The sequence below is a fragment of the Harpia harpyja genome, chromosome 21, assembly GCF_026419915.1.
Source record: "Harpia harpyja isolate bHarHar1 chromosome 21, bHarHar1 primary haplotype, whole genome shotgun sequence".
Lineage (NCBI taxonomy): Eukaryota > Metazoa > Chordata > Aves > Accipitriformes > Accipitridae > Harpia > Harpia harpyja.
The window spans coordinates 18,316,158-18,330,533 of record NC_068960.1 but is presented as its reverse complement, the minus strand read 5'-3'; the positions used below and the strand labels follow the sequence as shown (position 1 = coordinate 18,330,533).

The following is a 14,376-nucleotide window of genomic DNA, read 5'->3' as shown; positions in this document are numbered from 1 at the left end:
GCGGGTGCTGCCCTCACACCTGCGGCGGGGGAGGGGCTAAGGTGGCGGCGCGGCGTTGGCGAAGCCGCTTTGTGAACAGTCCGTGCTCGGATCCCCCCGCTCAGCGCACCGAGAGGCACCCAGGCGTCGGCCACCGCCCCCTCCGCCCTCCCAGTCCCTGAGGAAAATAACCAGTGGGAGAGACCATGGGACTTTAGAGTTTATTATAAAAACAGCAAATGGATGAGTTACGGGAACAAACAAAATCTGACCCATATTTAGAGCTGTAACCAGTCGCCTGGAGAAGGCCCTGAAGGCAGAAGCAGCTCTGGCTGTGGCAGTCGGGCAGCTGAGGAAAGCCCCAGTCACCAGGGAGAGACCCTCCATCCCCTCCGTGCCCATTCCTGTGTCACTGCTGGCACATCCCTGCTCAGCCCCACCACCCTCGGGGCCAGCCCGGAGCAGGGGAGAGTTTACTCTCTGCCCCCAGAAAACTGCACTCATTTCCCCACAGCTACAAAGCTGGGGATCCAGAGAGAGAGAGAGAGAGAGAGACAGGCTTTTAGGGCACAGGCAAAACACCACACCCTACATCCAGGAAAGCCCCGGGGGACCTCATTCCCTGGGTTTAACCATGCCCCCATTCCACGGCAGGGTGCCATGTCGCTGTCCCTGCCCTTACGCTCCAGCAAGGCTGCGCAGGGAGCTCGGACTCAACACAGCTCGGAGGAGTTTGATGTTCCAGGGAGAGCTCGCAGCGGGTTCAGGGTGTCCAACCTATTACAAACTGGGTTTCCAGAAACCCTCTTGGCAGGGAAGCTCCACCATCAGACAAGGAAGATCTCAGGATCTCCCAGAGCTCAGTGCCAGGACTCCACAGCCTGCACTGCACATGAGAGACGACTAAATGGTCCTCCCAGTCCTTCCTGAGCCCCAAATCTACAGATCCTTCCCCACCTCACTCTCCCCCTTCTATTTCTGTTGTTTGCGCAGTGCTGCTGCTTCACTAGCGTGTGTCAGTCACCATGGAGGGACAGCATGAGACCTACCGTGCTGGGTCAGGCCAGCAGCCATGCAGCCAGCGCTGGAGGCCCGCAGAGAACCAAAGCAGACCTGGAGAAGCTGCTTCCCTGCTCCCAGCACCTGCAGCCAGGAACCAGAGCCAGAGAAACTGTGCATTTAACAGCATTTGGTGAATCTTCCTTCCATGGACTCACTAATCACATCTGAAGCCGGGTGAACTTGTGCCAGCCATGGCACGCAAAGATCCCACCAAGGGAAAGCAAGCTATTTGTCCTGTCCTTCATTCCTTGTCTTGGAACAAGCTCTTACCCTGGGGGGAAACTTTCCCCCTTACCGCATAGCACCCTAATTCTTTAAAAGCCCTTGGTGAAGAACCTTACAGAAATGCAGGTAGATGACATCTATCACATCACCTTGTAGTGACCAAAGCACCTCTCCCAGCAGCAAGAAGCACACATAATCCTGTGCCAGGCAGGTCTGAGAACACACAGGAACGGGCACAGAGCCCAGTTTTCACTTCAATAAATCACCTTGAGCTATTTGGTATTTAAGATACTGCAGCAAACAAAGCAACAATACCAACTACCTACTTATTACAGCAGAGAGAAGAAAAAAAAGAAACAGCTACTCTTGCAGGGAGCTGAACCACAGAGTTACATACACAGACCAGCTCCCAGGACCCCTCCACCCACACACAGAACAGAAACCCCCACAGCAGGCAACACCGCACCAGGATCCACAGCCAGCCCAAGCGGCTGCAATGAAATGGATGGAAACACCCTGTGCCCAGTCAGGAAGACATACTTCCCTCAGGCTGCTCTTCTCACGCGTAGATCCAGTGCTCAGCCGTGTCCTCCCAGCAAGTCAGCTCCTCCGGGTGGAACCAGAGGGAGATCTCCTGCCGGGCACTCTCAACTGAGTCACTGCCATGGATCACATTCCTATGGGGAAGAAGAAAGGGATCAGCTGGCACTAAGCAGAGAAAGGTGGGAGAAGGAAGGTGCAATTTGGAAAATTTCACCTTGACCAATTTCATTAAACTGATTGAGCCAGTCACATCCTACAATATTCTTTCCCACCGCACAGCCCTCTTCCTTCCAGCTCAGGGGCTGTTCATGGTTACGCTGAACATGGCTTAGGTCATGGATGTGCAGGAGCTGCCAGTTCCCAGCACTCCTTCCTCCTATGATAAGGAACCATTTGTTTGCTACAGGACAAGCTGCAAGTGGCTGTTGATCTGGGGTTTGCTTTGGTTTTATGTCAGTAATTCAAGTTTTGCCTCCAGATTTCCCCCCTTCCTTCTGTCAAAGTAGGTCCATTGAAGCAGGTTTGGTATCAGACACCACAAAACAGAAACCTAAGTCAGGAGGGTTTGTTAAAAGCAGTGTCTACCACAAGCCAGGCTGCAGGCACCCTAGGTCACCACCTGTGGATCTTCACCAGTGCAGAGCCCTAGCACATGTAGAGCTCCCGCTTGGCTTTTGTTACAGACTCAGATGCCCAGTGGAGCTAGAGCAGCTCTCCAGGTGCCCTGGTCCCCAGGAAAGGACTGAGAGGCCTCCTCCCTTCCTCTTCACGGCCTGACAGTCCTGATTCCCTGGAGAAAAAAGACAAGCAAATCCCACCTGCTTTCAACAGAGAAGGCCTCAGGAGGCAGGAAAGACACAAACCCAGGCTCCTCCTTCTAGGAAAGCGAGCCCCAGGAGGCAGAGGTCAGCTTGTCCTGCCAGGGCTGCTCTGCAAGCTGTCAGAGGGAGACAGCTCTGATCTGAGCACAGAAGGGAGAAGCTCTGCGCTGCAGATGCAGACTGGCAGGGCAGGTCTTGCACAGGAATGCCTGGAAAGGATGCCCTGAAATACTGAGGGAACAAAAAGCCAAAGCTCTCACTTGCTGACTTCAACGCAGAAGTCTCCTCGGATGGTGCCAGGCCTGGATTCAGCTGGGTTAGTCTCCCCAATCATTGTGCGAACTGTCTTGACCACATCCAGGCCCTGCCAGACCTATGTGACAGCAAAACAAGAATCAGCTTCCACAACTCCCCCAGCAGGTCATATCATCTGTCCTCTAAATTCCCCATCTGATCCACCTGGGTGAGAGCCAGGAAAGGGTCTCTCTGTAAACAGTCTTCAAAAGTTGATTTTGGAAAATAATCAGAATTGTCTGCGGATTTAATTTACCACAGAAAATGTCCCTGCAGTTCAGTACAGCTTCAAGAGGCCCTCTGAAGAGAGAGGCTACCTTGTTTCCATTGGACCACAAGCCAATACTGCTTAAACATTGCACTTACTTTCTGCTCCTTGGTTCTAGAGAACCTGGCCAGCACTCACCATGGCCACCACGGGCCCAGAGCTCATGTACTTCACCAGCCGGCTGTAGAAGGGACGATCACGAAGGGCAATGTAGTGCTCTTTCAGCAGCTCCTCTGAGGCCTGAGCACAAAGAGTACAAATGTTAGTCTGCTCTGAGCAGGTGGCGATTTGGGCAAGGCCCACATCTGAGAGATGCGGGAAAAGCTGGATAGTGCCACGTTACAATTGAGCTCCTGCACAGATGCTCACTTCCAGGAGTGAAATGGCTTGGCTTTCCTGAAGCCTGACACACAGAGGGGAGAAGTTTCTAGGTCAGAGGAGCAACACCTGCCAGCTTACAACAGCCACGTAGGAGAGCCCTGGAGCACGGACACAGCAAATGGCAGGCACGCTCCCCACAACTGGTATCACTCCTCCAGAATCAGTTTAGGCACCTGGGTGCCAACCCCCCTCTGACCTATGAGAGATTTGGTGCCCGAATGACAACAGCAGCCTATACAAGCTGGAAGGCAGGCAGAACCCCCCCGGCAGTTACCAGCAGAGCCGGGGCCTGTGGGGCCTCACTTCAGCCTGGGCCCCCCGGCACCAGGGACACCCTCCCCCCGCCCTGGCGGCGGCGGTACCGGCCGGGCCGGGCCGCTCACCTGCAGGAGCTTCAGCCCCACCAGCTGCAGGCCCTTCCTCTCGAACCGCCGGATGATCTCCCCGACCAGGTGCCGCTGGACCCCGTCCGGTTTGATGGCCACGAAGGTGCGCTCGTTGGCCCCGCTGCAGGCTGCAAGGAGAGGGCGGAGGCGTGAGAGGAGAGGGAGAAGGAGACCAACCCGGGCTCCTCAGCCGCGGGGGCACAGGGGAAGCGGGGTCCCGGCCCGGCCCAGCCCGCACCGCTCTGGAAGAGGCCGGCGAAGAGCCCCAGCACCAAGCAGATCATGGCGGCGCCGCTCTTAAAGGGGCCGCGCCCCCGCCCCGCCCCGCGCTCTCAGCGCCCCTGCGCCCGCCCCGACACCCGCCTCGGGCGGAACTATCGTGCCGGGGCCGAGGAGCGGCGGGGCCGATAGAGGGGTGCGCTGCCCCCACGCGCCTGGCGCCTCCCGGTTGCTGGCGGCTCGGCTATGGCCGGGAGCGAGCGGCTCGGCCCGGGCTGTGCGGCCCGGCGAGCGGCCGCCTGGGCGGTCTCCGAGTCGGAGCCTGAGAGCGAGCCCGAGCTCCGCGACCTCGGTGCGGCGGGCCCGGCCGGCTCCCCTCCCGCGGCGGGCCCGGCCGTCCGTCCGAGGCGGCGGAGGGTCCCCGGGGAGGCTGCAGCCAGGAGGCGGGACCGGGAGCGGCAGAAGGAGCAGGAGGCACTGGAGAAGCGGCGGCGGGAGGCGGCGGCGGCGTGGCGGCTCCTGTGGCCGGAGCGGTGCCTGCGGTTGATGGAGGTGTGCGCCGATCCAGGTGGGCGGCGGGGGGTCCGGGGAGGCCGAGCCTGGAGGGGAGGGGGGGCGGCTGGGACACCCGAGGCCTCCTGGCTGTCACCTCTGAACTGCTCCCGGGCCGTTGGCGTGGGGTCCACGCAGCCCCCTGGGTATTTATTAGGCTCTTTTGGCTTCGTTATCTTTGTCGTTGCTGTCGTGACTGCAGACTAGATGTGGTTAGATTGCAGTGGGCAGCTGCTGTGGTCCCTGCCTTGTTCCTGAGCCACATGGAGAGAGGACCAGCCCCTCCAGCTCTGGGGCTGACAAGGCCCAGGCTGGCACCTCTGGAAAATGAGCTCTTAACTTCCCCGGGCGTTGTTGCAGAAGCAGAAGGGTAGCGCTTCAGCCCCAGAGGGCTCTGGGAGCTCGCCTTTGTAGAGCACATGGTTCTGATCTACTTCTGAGGCAGCAAGCTCCTGGCTGTTAATTTGCTCACATCCTCAAGGATCGTTAGGAAGAGATAAGAAGACCTGCAGTCCAGAGCTCAACCGCCTGCTCAGGCTGGACGATGTTACCTGCTATCTGGAACTTGCCTCTTCGTTCAGCTCCGAGATAAGCCTCTGGAAATACCAGTGCCTGAAATATGTTCTCCAGGTACCTGCCAGAGGGCTGAGTCTGCCTCCAGAGCTGCCCTGCCTGGTCAGGGAGGACATTCAGGGCATCAGGACCCCATAGGTCACAGCACAGAGGTTTTTTGGCAGAAAATGAGGCGGCTTATTCTACAGTGCTGGCTGCCAGTGTGTCCCTGGGATCCTGGCCCTTTCCTGGCACTTGCAAAGTGCCACTGCTGATCCCCTGACACATCTGACTGCCCGGACCGTATTTCTAATCCTCTGTCCCTGAGGGAGCAGGGCTGCTGGCCCGTTTCTCGCCCTGCAGCTTGCCTGGGCAGCCCGGGGTCGCTGGGTGGGTGTGTTTCCCTATTGGGGGCAGAGTGGTGGGTGTGACACTGCATCCCAGTCCCCAGCAGCTTGAATCCAAGCTGCAGCTCATCCCTGTGCACATGTAATTAGATCCATAAGAACTGTATCTTGAATTGCTCTGTTTGTTAGCATCTGTCATGCACCACTTTTTGCTAGTTATGTTATCCTTATGCTACACATTCACTCCACTAATTACTAGCAGCAAGATTTGTTTAACTAAACATGTTTTTTAAGGACATGTGTTTTGTATCCTTAAACGTTCTGTTTAGAGACTTGTTGGTCTGCTTGCTCTCCTCCATGCAGGTCTTGGTCAGTTTCTGTTGGTTGTCTGGATGGCAGCAATCAGCTGCTTTATCCGACACAGTTTTGAGTAAATTATTACCACGTTTGCACCAATAAAATAATTAGACGTCATATTCTGGGGGTGCATAGCATGGCTTTGCCTGAGGAAGATTCTCCCTGTTTGCTCCAACACAGGCCTGTTGTTGTGCTTATTATTCTGTCAGTAGAAAAGTCTTTGTGGGATAAATACTGTCATCTGTTTTGTTGTGGAATTTGCTGCGAAGTCGTGGGTACAGCTGGTGCTTGGGAGGTGGTGGAGGTTCCAGAAGTGTATTTGAACAGCTTTTCTCCAGGTGAGGGATCCTGTTTGAGCGGGGTCAGCCTGGTGAGGCAGGCTGGCTGGTGTAACGCACAGCCTGCCAAAGAAAATGCTGTGTGATTTCTCATTCTAAAAACTCCACCGTGGTGATTATATCAACACCCACTGAGTCCTCAGAGTTTCTCTCTGTCCCTGGGTTTCACATTCCCCTCTGCCCTGGTGCTAATCGGTTTAGTTCTTGCTCATCTCTTCTGCCCCCATTCCTGCCTAGGTCTCAACCCTGCTCCTGCCTTCCCAACCCTCCTCTCCACCCCTTACCTCACTGCACCAGCCAGAAGCTTTTCTCCTCCTCTTCCCGGGTGCTCGGGTGCCGGCAGAGGGAGCACAGGCAGCACGAAGGAGCCTGTCCTGTGCATGCAGCACCCAGCCCTGTACCCTGAGGTCCGTCCTGCTCCGGGGAGCAGCTTGGGGCTGGGCTGGGCAGTCCCGCTGGCAAAGCTCCTCATAAAACAAGGTGTTGATATTTTTAAGGTGGACAAACAGCATGTTCTCAACTCTGCCCTTGCATTCTTAGAAATAGCTGTGCTATTTTGTTGAAATATCTCAAACAAATTCAGCCTAGAGCAGGTATGTGTCAAAGAAAAAAGTCCAAACACGTGGTTTGACAAGGCTGCAGACAGCTGTAAGGAAGGTGCCTAATGGATGGTGTCAACTCACATTAGCTACGATTGACAGTACTTGCAGAGCCAGTAATTAAGAGCACATTCTCCGTGGGCTCCCCAGTGACATCTACATGTGTGCCCAGTCTGGCCGCTGGAGTAGCAGCTTGCGCTGGAGGGGATGGAAACAGGGCTGAAGTGAGCATCCAGGGAGGTGTTGGGGCTGTGCATGGGTGGTGGAACCTGGCTTCCTAGTGACTAATTGTTCAGCCAGTTGGCTAATTTCAGTCTTCTTTCACAGAGAGAGAGAGAGAGAGATTAAAAAAATAATTAAGTTTCTACAAATTTAATAAAATTTGTTCTTGGGGGAACAGAAGAGCTGGCTTTGAAAGTTTGCCTTTAGTAACCTAGAATGCACGAGCTGATTTTTACAGTCATTGTGGCAAATTGCCTGTCACTGTCCAGGTACTTGGCTGAAGAAGGACAATTTTATAGGTGCCTGCAGAGATGGTCAAAGTCAATAATTCGGTTAGCAATCCAGCCAGCAAGTGCATGCACTGTAGGAAGCCAGACTTCCTATGCTTGCAGAATTCCTTGTCTTGCACTTGTGTTTTTGTTGTTGTTTAGTAACGCTGATGAAATACCTCTTTTTCCTCACATCAGGATGTTCTGCCCTTCTCCACAGGTCTCCTCAAAGATCCTGGCTCAGATGGCTTGGGTGAAGGTTTTAAGTTCCTTGGACTGTAAATATTCTTTTGAGACTCAGGCAATTCCCTGCAGCATAACCTGGAGAAGAAACATGCCAAACACTCTGTCCATTCCAGTAAGTACTTCCCGTCTTTGTACATGTAAACTGGCAACAGATGTGCTGTGGGGAGAAAGTTTTGACTTGCCTCTCTAGGCTGGGCACTGGAGCCTCAGAAACGCTGATTACTGGTGACCAGTTAGCTTGGGGAATGGAGCTGGGTCTGATTCTCATGCAGATTATTCCAAAGCCAATGTCTTTTAAAGATCCACATCTCATTGTTTTAGGCAGGTGTGCATCTAGGGTAAGCCCAGGGAACCTGTAGTAAGCAAGAATGAGACCACTACAAGTCATTCATACAGAGGTTTCGCTTGGGTACTCAGCAGCATTTCCAGTCCAGATGCTGTGCATGGCATGCTGCCACGGGCAACAGCTGTATGTCTGGAAGAGGCTGAGCAAATGTGCTGCAGGGCCCCTCGTTTGGAAAGCCCAATGATTGCTTCTTGAACCCCCTCACTGGGAACCTGAAAGGGCAGGTACCTTCTGGTACCAAATACAGTTCCCATTCCAGTTTGGTTTCAGAAGGTTCTGTGTCAAATGGTATCCACATGGCAGTGGAGGCTGAGGTAGGCTGTTCTTGTGCTCACCCCCACTACAGGAATTTCAGGCGGGGGCAGAACTCTATTTTTGCTGTTACTGGATAAAACATTGCAGATACTGTGGTCATATAATAGACTACAGATAAAGTAGGTGCAGATAACGTGGTCATCTAAGTGTGTGCAGTGCAGACAAAGCCATTTTGTGTCCTTTCATCTTAGTTAGCAACTTCTGCAGTTGTCACTGCCTTCCTCGCCAGGCTATTTTTGCACTTTCAGTGACTTGCTTGTTCAGGGAGGATTTTTACCTTTCAGTTCAGCCGTGGTCTTTCACCAGCATAGTATTAACATAGTGAGTGTTAGTGCCTCTTACAGTGTGGGCACAGGTGGAGACTTGCTGTCTGCTTTCGTGCTGGACCTCTGCTTGTGTTGGAAATTATTTCGTCTTCTTTAGGATGGCCCCATGGTGAAGAGTGAAGAGGAGAAAGAGGTGTTGGTGTTGGTAGAGCCGGAAGATTTTCTTAAGCGCCTCTTTTCCCTAACCCAGGTGATACAGATCTCAGAGCCAGACCTACACAAAGTGCTCTACAGCAGTCACTTTGCCAAGTGAACACGAAAGGGGAGGGAGGGTTCATTCAAAACTGCCATTGCTCCACCCTGAAACAAAGCTGTGTTACAGAGGGCGGTGGTTTGCAAGGAGAGAACTTGTGGGAGAAGCCATATCTGAGTACAGCAGGAGGTCTTTAGGGATATATGCAAGCACCTGTCTTTAACCCTCGGACAGGGTGCTACTTTCCTCAGAGGGGAACTGGGCAGGCCAGACTTGCCTTTCCTTGCATTTAGCTTTTCCATTCTCATGGAGTCCATAAAAGACTCGCTTGAAAGAAATGTTCAGAGTACACGGCCCTTGGAAACACTTGCATTTTGAAGCAGAGAGATTTGTGTTCTCATTTGTGTGCAGTCCTACAACGTTTTATTTATACCTGTCTAGGCAGCCTGTGCTTCTGCCCTGAGAAGTTCCCAGTCCATCCAGCCCTGTCCAAGACTAGAGAATGACAGGCTAGAATAGGCAGTGTCTGTGTGGAGATCAGTGCTAACACTCAGGGGGAAAAAGGTGAGCCAGAAGCAGCAGCAGAAATGTTGGCAGATGTGGCATGTGGTGTGTGCCTGAAGGCAATGCTCTCAGCTGCAGTCTGAGGCTGGCTCCTGCCTGTTCCCACCGATGAGAGGCACCTTGGCAGGCCCCACTGTCCTGCTGGAGATGGGGAGGGGATGTTTCAGAGGGGTAGGCTGCTATAGACGTGGGTGTGATTTGTCTTGCTTCAGAGTTTTGTCAATGCCCCATCAGCGAGTCAGCCTGACCTGAACCAGGTGTTGCCTTTGGCCGATCTGGAGGGCTCCTCCACCAAAACCTACAGCCTGGCCGTCATCGGGCTGGATGCCTACAGGCGGTACGTTCCAGGCAAGTGGCAGTGCCGGGGAAGCTCACAGCGGGTGAAGATCAGCCTGTCTGCAGGGGTGACACATTCGGGGCTGAGCTGCTGATGCTTGGTGCTAGTGTGGTGGCTGTAAATCACAAAGCCCATGCTCATGGGGGTCAGGACTTGGGTTTTGCAGTCTTGAGGGTGTACTTTGCGCATGCATTTATAGCAGCCTCTGAGGATCTTGTAGCCAGAAGGGGTTCACAGATAAGGCTTCTCTCCGCACCCCAGGCAGAGGGCCTCAGTGACACAGAGGAGCTGAGGGAACTGCTCTTGCTGAATTGCCATTCTGTTCCCAGCACTGTGTGCAGCTCACGAAGTAGCAAGAGATGTTCAATGCCTGGAGCCCTTTCCTTGTCCCCTAAATGTCTCATTCATGTGCTGCTCCCAGTGTCTAAGTCCTTCCTGTGTATGTATGTGCACAGCAGAGCAGTCTCCTCTGTGGTGATGGTGTGATCGCTTCCAGAGTTCCCTGCATAGATGCAGCTACAGTAGCTTGGTCTGTCCTGTCCTGTCTGCAGTATTTCCCAGGGAGAGCTCTTGTCTCACCACCTCCTGGGCTCTTTCTCACTTAAGCCTGTGAGGATAAATTTTACCAAGAGTGTTATGTATAAAAAAAATCAGCTGTGGCCTGTTGAGTTCTGCCACCAGAGGAACCAAGTGGCTCTCACTCTGGTTTTGGGTCTCCTCTCCCTTGCAGGGGAGCTGCCACCACCCGGGGGGCGGCAGGTGGCCTGGAGCAAACTCGACACCTTTGTCTCCAGCTTCCAAGTCAGACTGGGAGGTGGCAGATGTGGGTGGGTTAAGTCTGGCCTTTTCTTCTTTATCAGACAGCAGCCCTGAGGTGTGAATATGGCGAGCTTGTGTGTGAGTGGTGTATCTTGCTTATAGGTGTAACCAGGAGCACGGCAGGCAGCAGGCACTGAGCTCTGGAAAACAGAGTCCTAGCTCCCAGCCTGGCCCAGAGCTGTGTATTACTCAGGAGGAGATACTGGAGGTAAAAATTCTTACAGTCCTTGAAGTTTTATGTTACTTGGGGTTGAGCTGTATGGAAAAGGCTCCCACTGGTGAGCTCTTGTGTGTAAAGAATGCTTTGCCAGGGGAGGTGGTGGCTGGCTTGGATCAGGTTGCATCCGCATGCACCCTCCTTCACCCTGGCTGGCAATGGGATTGAAGAGGGACTGCAGACTTCGAGGCACAGTTTGGAGCCTCTTGTTCATAAAGACTCTGGTTCAGAGCTGATCCAGCCTCCCCTCACATGTGTGAGTTTCCTCCTCCTGTAACCCCACCAAGAACTGCTCAGTTAGCTTTGAAAGGACCTGTTGGTTCTTGCTCAGGACTCTGCCTTGCAGAACGTGTCCCCCACAGCAGAGCAGGAGTGCTCCTTGTGATGCTGCAACAGTCATAAACTAGGTCAAATACCATCTAAACCCTTGCTTGATATCCCTTAAACTAAATTCCTGCCCTGCCTGAGTATGCCCCAAAGGGGTCATGACTCGCTGGCTTACTGGGAGCTAAGAAGGATGAGCAGGCTTTACTGCAGCGCTGTGTAAACAGCTAATGGAGGCAGCCCAGCTTCCCTCCCCTTCCAGTCCCAGGCCAGCTTCATCCTGCCACAGGACATGTCCTACCTGCATGCTTTCCTTGCTGCTCTCGCTGGGTGCTGTTGGTGGCCAGGGCTGACACCAGCACTACTGGCTGAGGGTCGAGGAGGGTGAGGGCCTTGGGCTGTCCTGGCTCATGGCTGGCCCACCCGAGCCTGTCTTTGTCCTGTTGGTCAGTGTGTTACATGTTTCACCTCTGTTGCTTCTCCTCCAGGCGCTGGTGGTGCTGCAGCTGTGGGGTAACATTGAAGTGCTGCTCCTAGACACGTGGCAGGAATTCGGCCAGCATGTCTCTGCACTGACGAAGGCAATAGCAAAACGCCCGTACAAGTGAGTCATGTTGCTGGACTCAGTCACATCCCAAGCCCAGAGCTTTGGGAAACCTCAGTGGAAGTTACAGGAACATATATCTGTGGCTGCCAGCCTGTCCTGGATGACGTCAGTGTAAGGGCCCAGACTAGATGTGTCTTAAGATCATTTTCAGTCTCTGTGCTGATGAAAATCCTCTCTTCTTGTGGTGAACACAGTGGTGATTCAGCACTAGGAAAGGAGGGAAAATTACAGCCTTAGGAAAATCTTTTCACCCTGGTGGTGTGGAGCTTTCCAGGGAAGGAAAGAAAATTGAGGGGGGGGGAATATTAGCCCTGGGCAGAAAGAGGTTTTAGAAGGAAGCTCACTGCTTAATGCTACGGGAAGGCTGCAGCATCTGGGGTCTGCAGGCCTGTGCTCAGTCCACGCACCAGCCCCAGGTCTTGCTTTCAGCAGTCTGTCTTTCCACAGGAGGCAGCTGGAGTCGCAGGAGTTGCCCGTCTGCACTGCCGGGGCCTGGGCCAGCGGGGTGCGAGTGGAGAAGGACGGCACAGGACTCTGGCAGGTGTGGAAGAGACAAATCCAGCAGTTTAACAGGGTCAGCCCTGCAACAGCAGCAGCTATAGCGGAAGCATATCCCTCCCCAAGCCTCTTGTTATAGGTAAGCCCTCAAACCCCTCTGCGTCCTCTTAAAAGCTTGAAGGATGAAGGCAGGAAGGAGTGCCACATGCTTCCTCGCTTAAAGGTCTTTGTTGATGGAGCAAACAAGCCCCAAGTGTGAAATTGGTTGTCCAGAAAGGCGCTTGTCTCCAGATGGGTGTTTGACTTACTTAAACCATAGCTTTGTTTCAGCAGTAGCTACTTACTGTTCGCCCTTCCAGGCCTCTCCCTGCCTTGATCTCACCTCACAGGACCCGCTCAAAGCGTCTTTGCATTTTTGCTTGGCGATACGTTTGGTCGCCCACCCCAGCCAGTGCAGCTGAGGGTCTGTTAGATGCATCCCACTGCCCCTGTGCAACACGGTCTGTCCATCAGCTTTGCTTGTCTTTATTTGAAATGGGTAATGTCTCAGGTGGCTGCTGTTACAGTCCAACAGCTCTACATCACTCGCAAGCAGAAAACGTGTATCGCCCCTGCGGACTGTGAGGGATTTCCACAGGATACCCGAGCTCTCCTACTGCTTGCTGTCACCAGCAGCATACCCCATGCTTTCCTTGCTTTTCTGTTGTCTGATCCTTCAGGGAGCTGATTTAGCTCACTAAATTCTCCCTCTCCCTACTCCCCTTAGCCTTCTGCTGCTTCCTGAGCTAGACTGGCTCAGCGAGGTGTTGGGGGAGCAGGATTAGACTAGGATGCTGTCTGACCCTTCTGACAGCAGCTTAGCCAATTTATGAAGACACATTTTTATCAGCAAGTGCTTGTTTTTGTGAGCATTAATCACATAAACTCTTTCCATTAGATCAGGAACTGTGACAGAATTTTTTTTAAAAAGTCTCATGTAGTCACTCTCCTCTCCTTTTTCTTCCCCTGGAGTTTTGATCTCTGTCCCTAGCTTAGCTGCTTCAGAAGAAGAGGCTTTACAGCTCTCTCCTATATGCTGGAGGGGCAACACACAGCTCTGAGTGTGTGTGAGGTCTGTTTGCAAGTGAGATCTTGTTTCTTCTGAGTTTTATCCCCTGATCCTGGTATGTTTGGTTGAAGGCTCAGTCACAGATCCTCACTGTAATGATGGGATTGAGCCTTGCAGGGGAGACTGAAGTCTTCTCTTAGAGCATCTGTGTTAACTGCTTCCTTCTCCTGTGTGCTCAAAGGCCTACGAAGAATGCAGCACAGAAGATGAAAAACGACTCCTGCTGAGTGACATCCCAGTGAAATTGGATGTCAGCAGCAAAGATCGCCATGTTGGGCCAGACTTATCCTGCCGCATCTACCTCTTCATGGTATCCACTGACCCCGACCTTGTCCTGGACCTGAGCACATAGAGGGACTGTGGGCCATGTCGGTCAGCCTCCTTGTTTTATCTGCCAAGACTCGGCAGTGGCTGAGCTGCTGCTGGCATGGCAGTGCTGCTGGGAGCCCGGCCAACGGAAGCAGGTGATTCTGTTTCAGAACAGAGACTTGCACATCAATAAATGTCTTGTTACAGATGCTTTCTTCAGCCTCTTGGCTCTCCTTTCCTCTTTTAGCTGCCCCAGCTTTCTATCCCCCTGGCTGGAAAGCTGGATGTCTCCTAAGCTAAGGAATGGTTGGAACAGGGGCTGCACGCTAAAGTGTTAGCATGTTAGCAAGCTGTCCCTGAGCAGCACAGGATCAGCTCCTCTGCTGAGACAGCCGCTTGGGGAGTCTGTCCTGCACTACCTTTCAGGTGAGTTGTTGAACAAGACATGTATTTTCTGCAGCGTGTCCTGACTTTTAATGTCCTGCTCCCCACTGGCTCTTTGGTGAGACTGGACCTGTTACTGTAGGTCCTGCTTGTGGCTTCCTTGGGCAGGCCAGTCTTGCTGGAGTTACCTTGGACAACGTTTGCCAACTGTCAAAAACAGCTGGCCAGAGAGGAACGACATCCTTAAGATAACGTGGAGCTCAGGGCAGGGGAGGGGAGTTTGTTGGCTGAACTCCCAACATGAGGAAATACCAGATAGGCTCCAGAAAACTCCATGCGAATGGTGGGTTAGGATAGGATTCTCTTTTC

At 53.4% G+C, this 14,376-nt stretch overlaps 2 protein-coding genes across 3 annotated transcripts; one reads left to right on the top strand and one right to left on the bottom strand.

Annotated features, from left to right (window-relative positions):
* Positions 1-186: 186 nt before the first annotated feature.
* On the bottom strand, positions 187-4,343 carry NME3 (NME/NM23 nucleoside diphosphate kinase 3). 2 transcript variants are annotated; one of them, XM_052772905.1, is made up of 5 exons: positions 4,198-4,342; positions 3,957-4,087; positions 3,331-3,432; positions 2,891-3,003; positions 187-1,943 (listed from the first exon to the last, which is right to left on the bottom strand). In XM_052772905.1, exons 1-5 carry the CDS (start codon positions 4,241-4,243, stop codon positions 1,826-1,828), a joined length of 510 nt encoding a protein of 169 aa, XP_052628865.1. In that variant the 5' UTR covers positions 4,244-4,342; the 3' UTR covers positions 187-1,825. The 2 variants fall into 2 exon arrangements, with proteins under 2 accessions (XP_052628865.1, XP_052628866.1); XM_052772906.1 differs by lacking the exon at positions 187-1,943 and adding an exon at positions 1,950-2,599 and having other exon boundaries at positions 4,198-4,343.
* Positions 4,344-4,382: 39 nt separating this feature from the next.
* On the top strand, positions 4,383-13,837 carry EME2 (essential meiotic structure-specific endonuclease subunit 2). Its single transcript, XM_052772878.1, is given in 9 exon segments — positions 4,383-4,746; positions 7,635-7,660; positions 7,662-7,772; positions 8,745-8,837; positions 9,617-9,741; positions 10,663-10,768; positions 11,590-11,705; positions 12,156-12,345; positions 13,496-13,837. Coding segments are annotated over 9 exon segments (1,260 nt in total). The 5' UTR covers positions 4,383-4,424; the 3' UTR covers positions 13,667-13,837.
* The last annotated feature ends 539 nt before the right edge of the window (positions 13,838-14,376 follow it).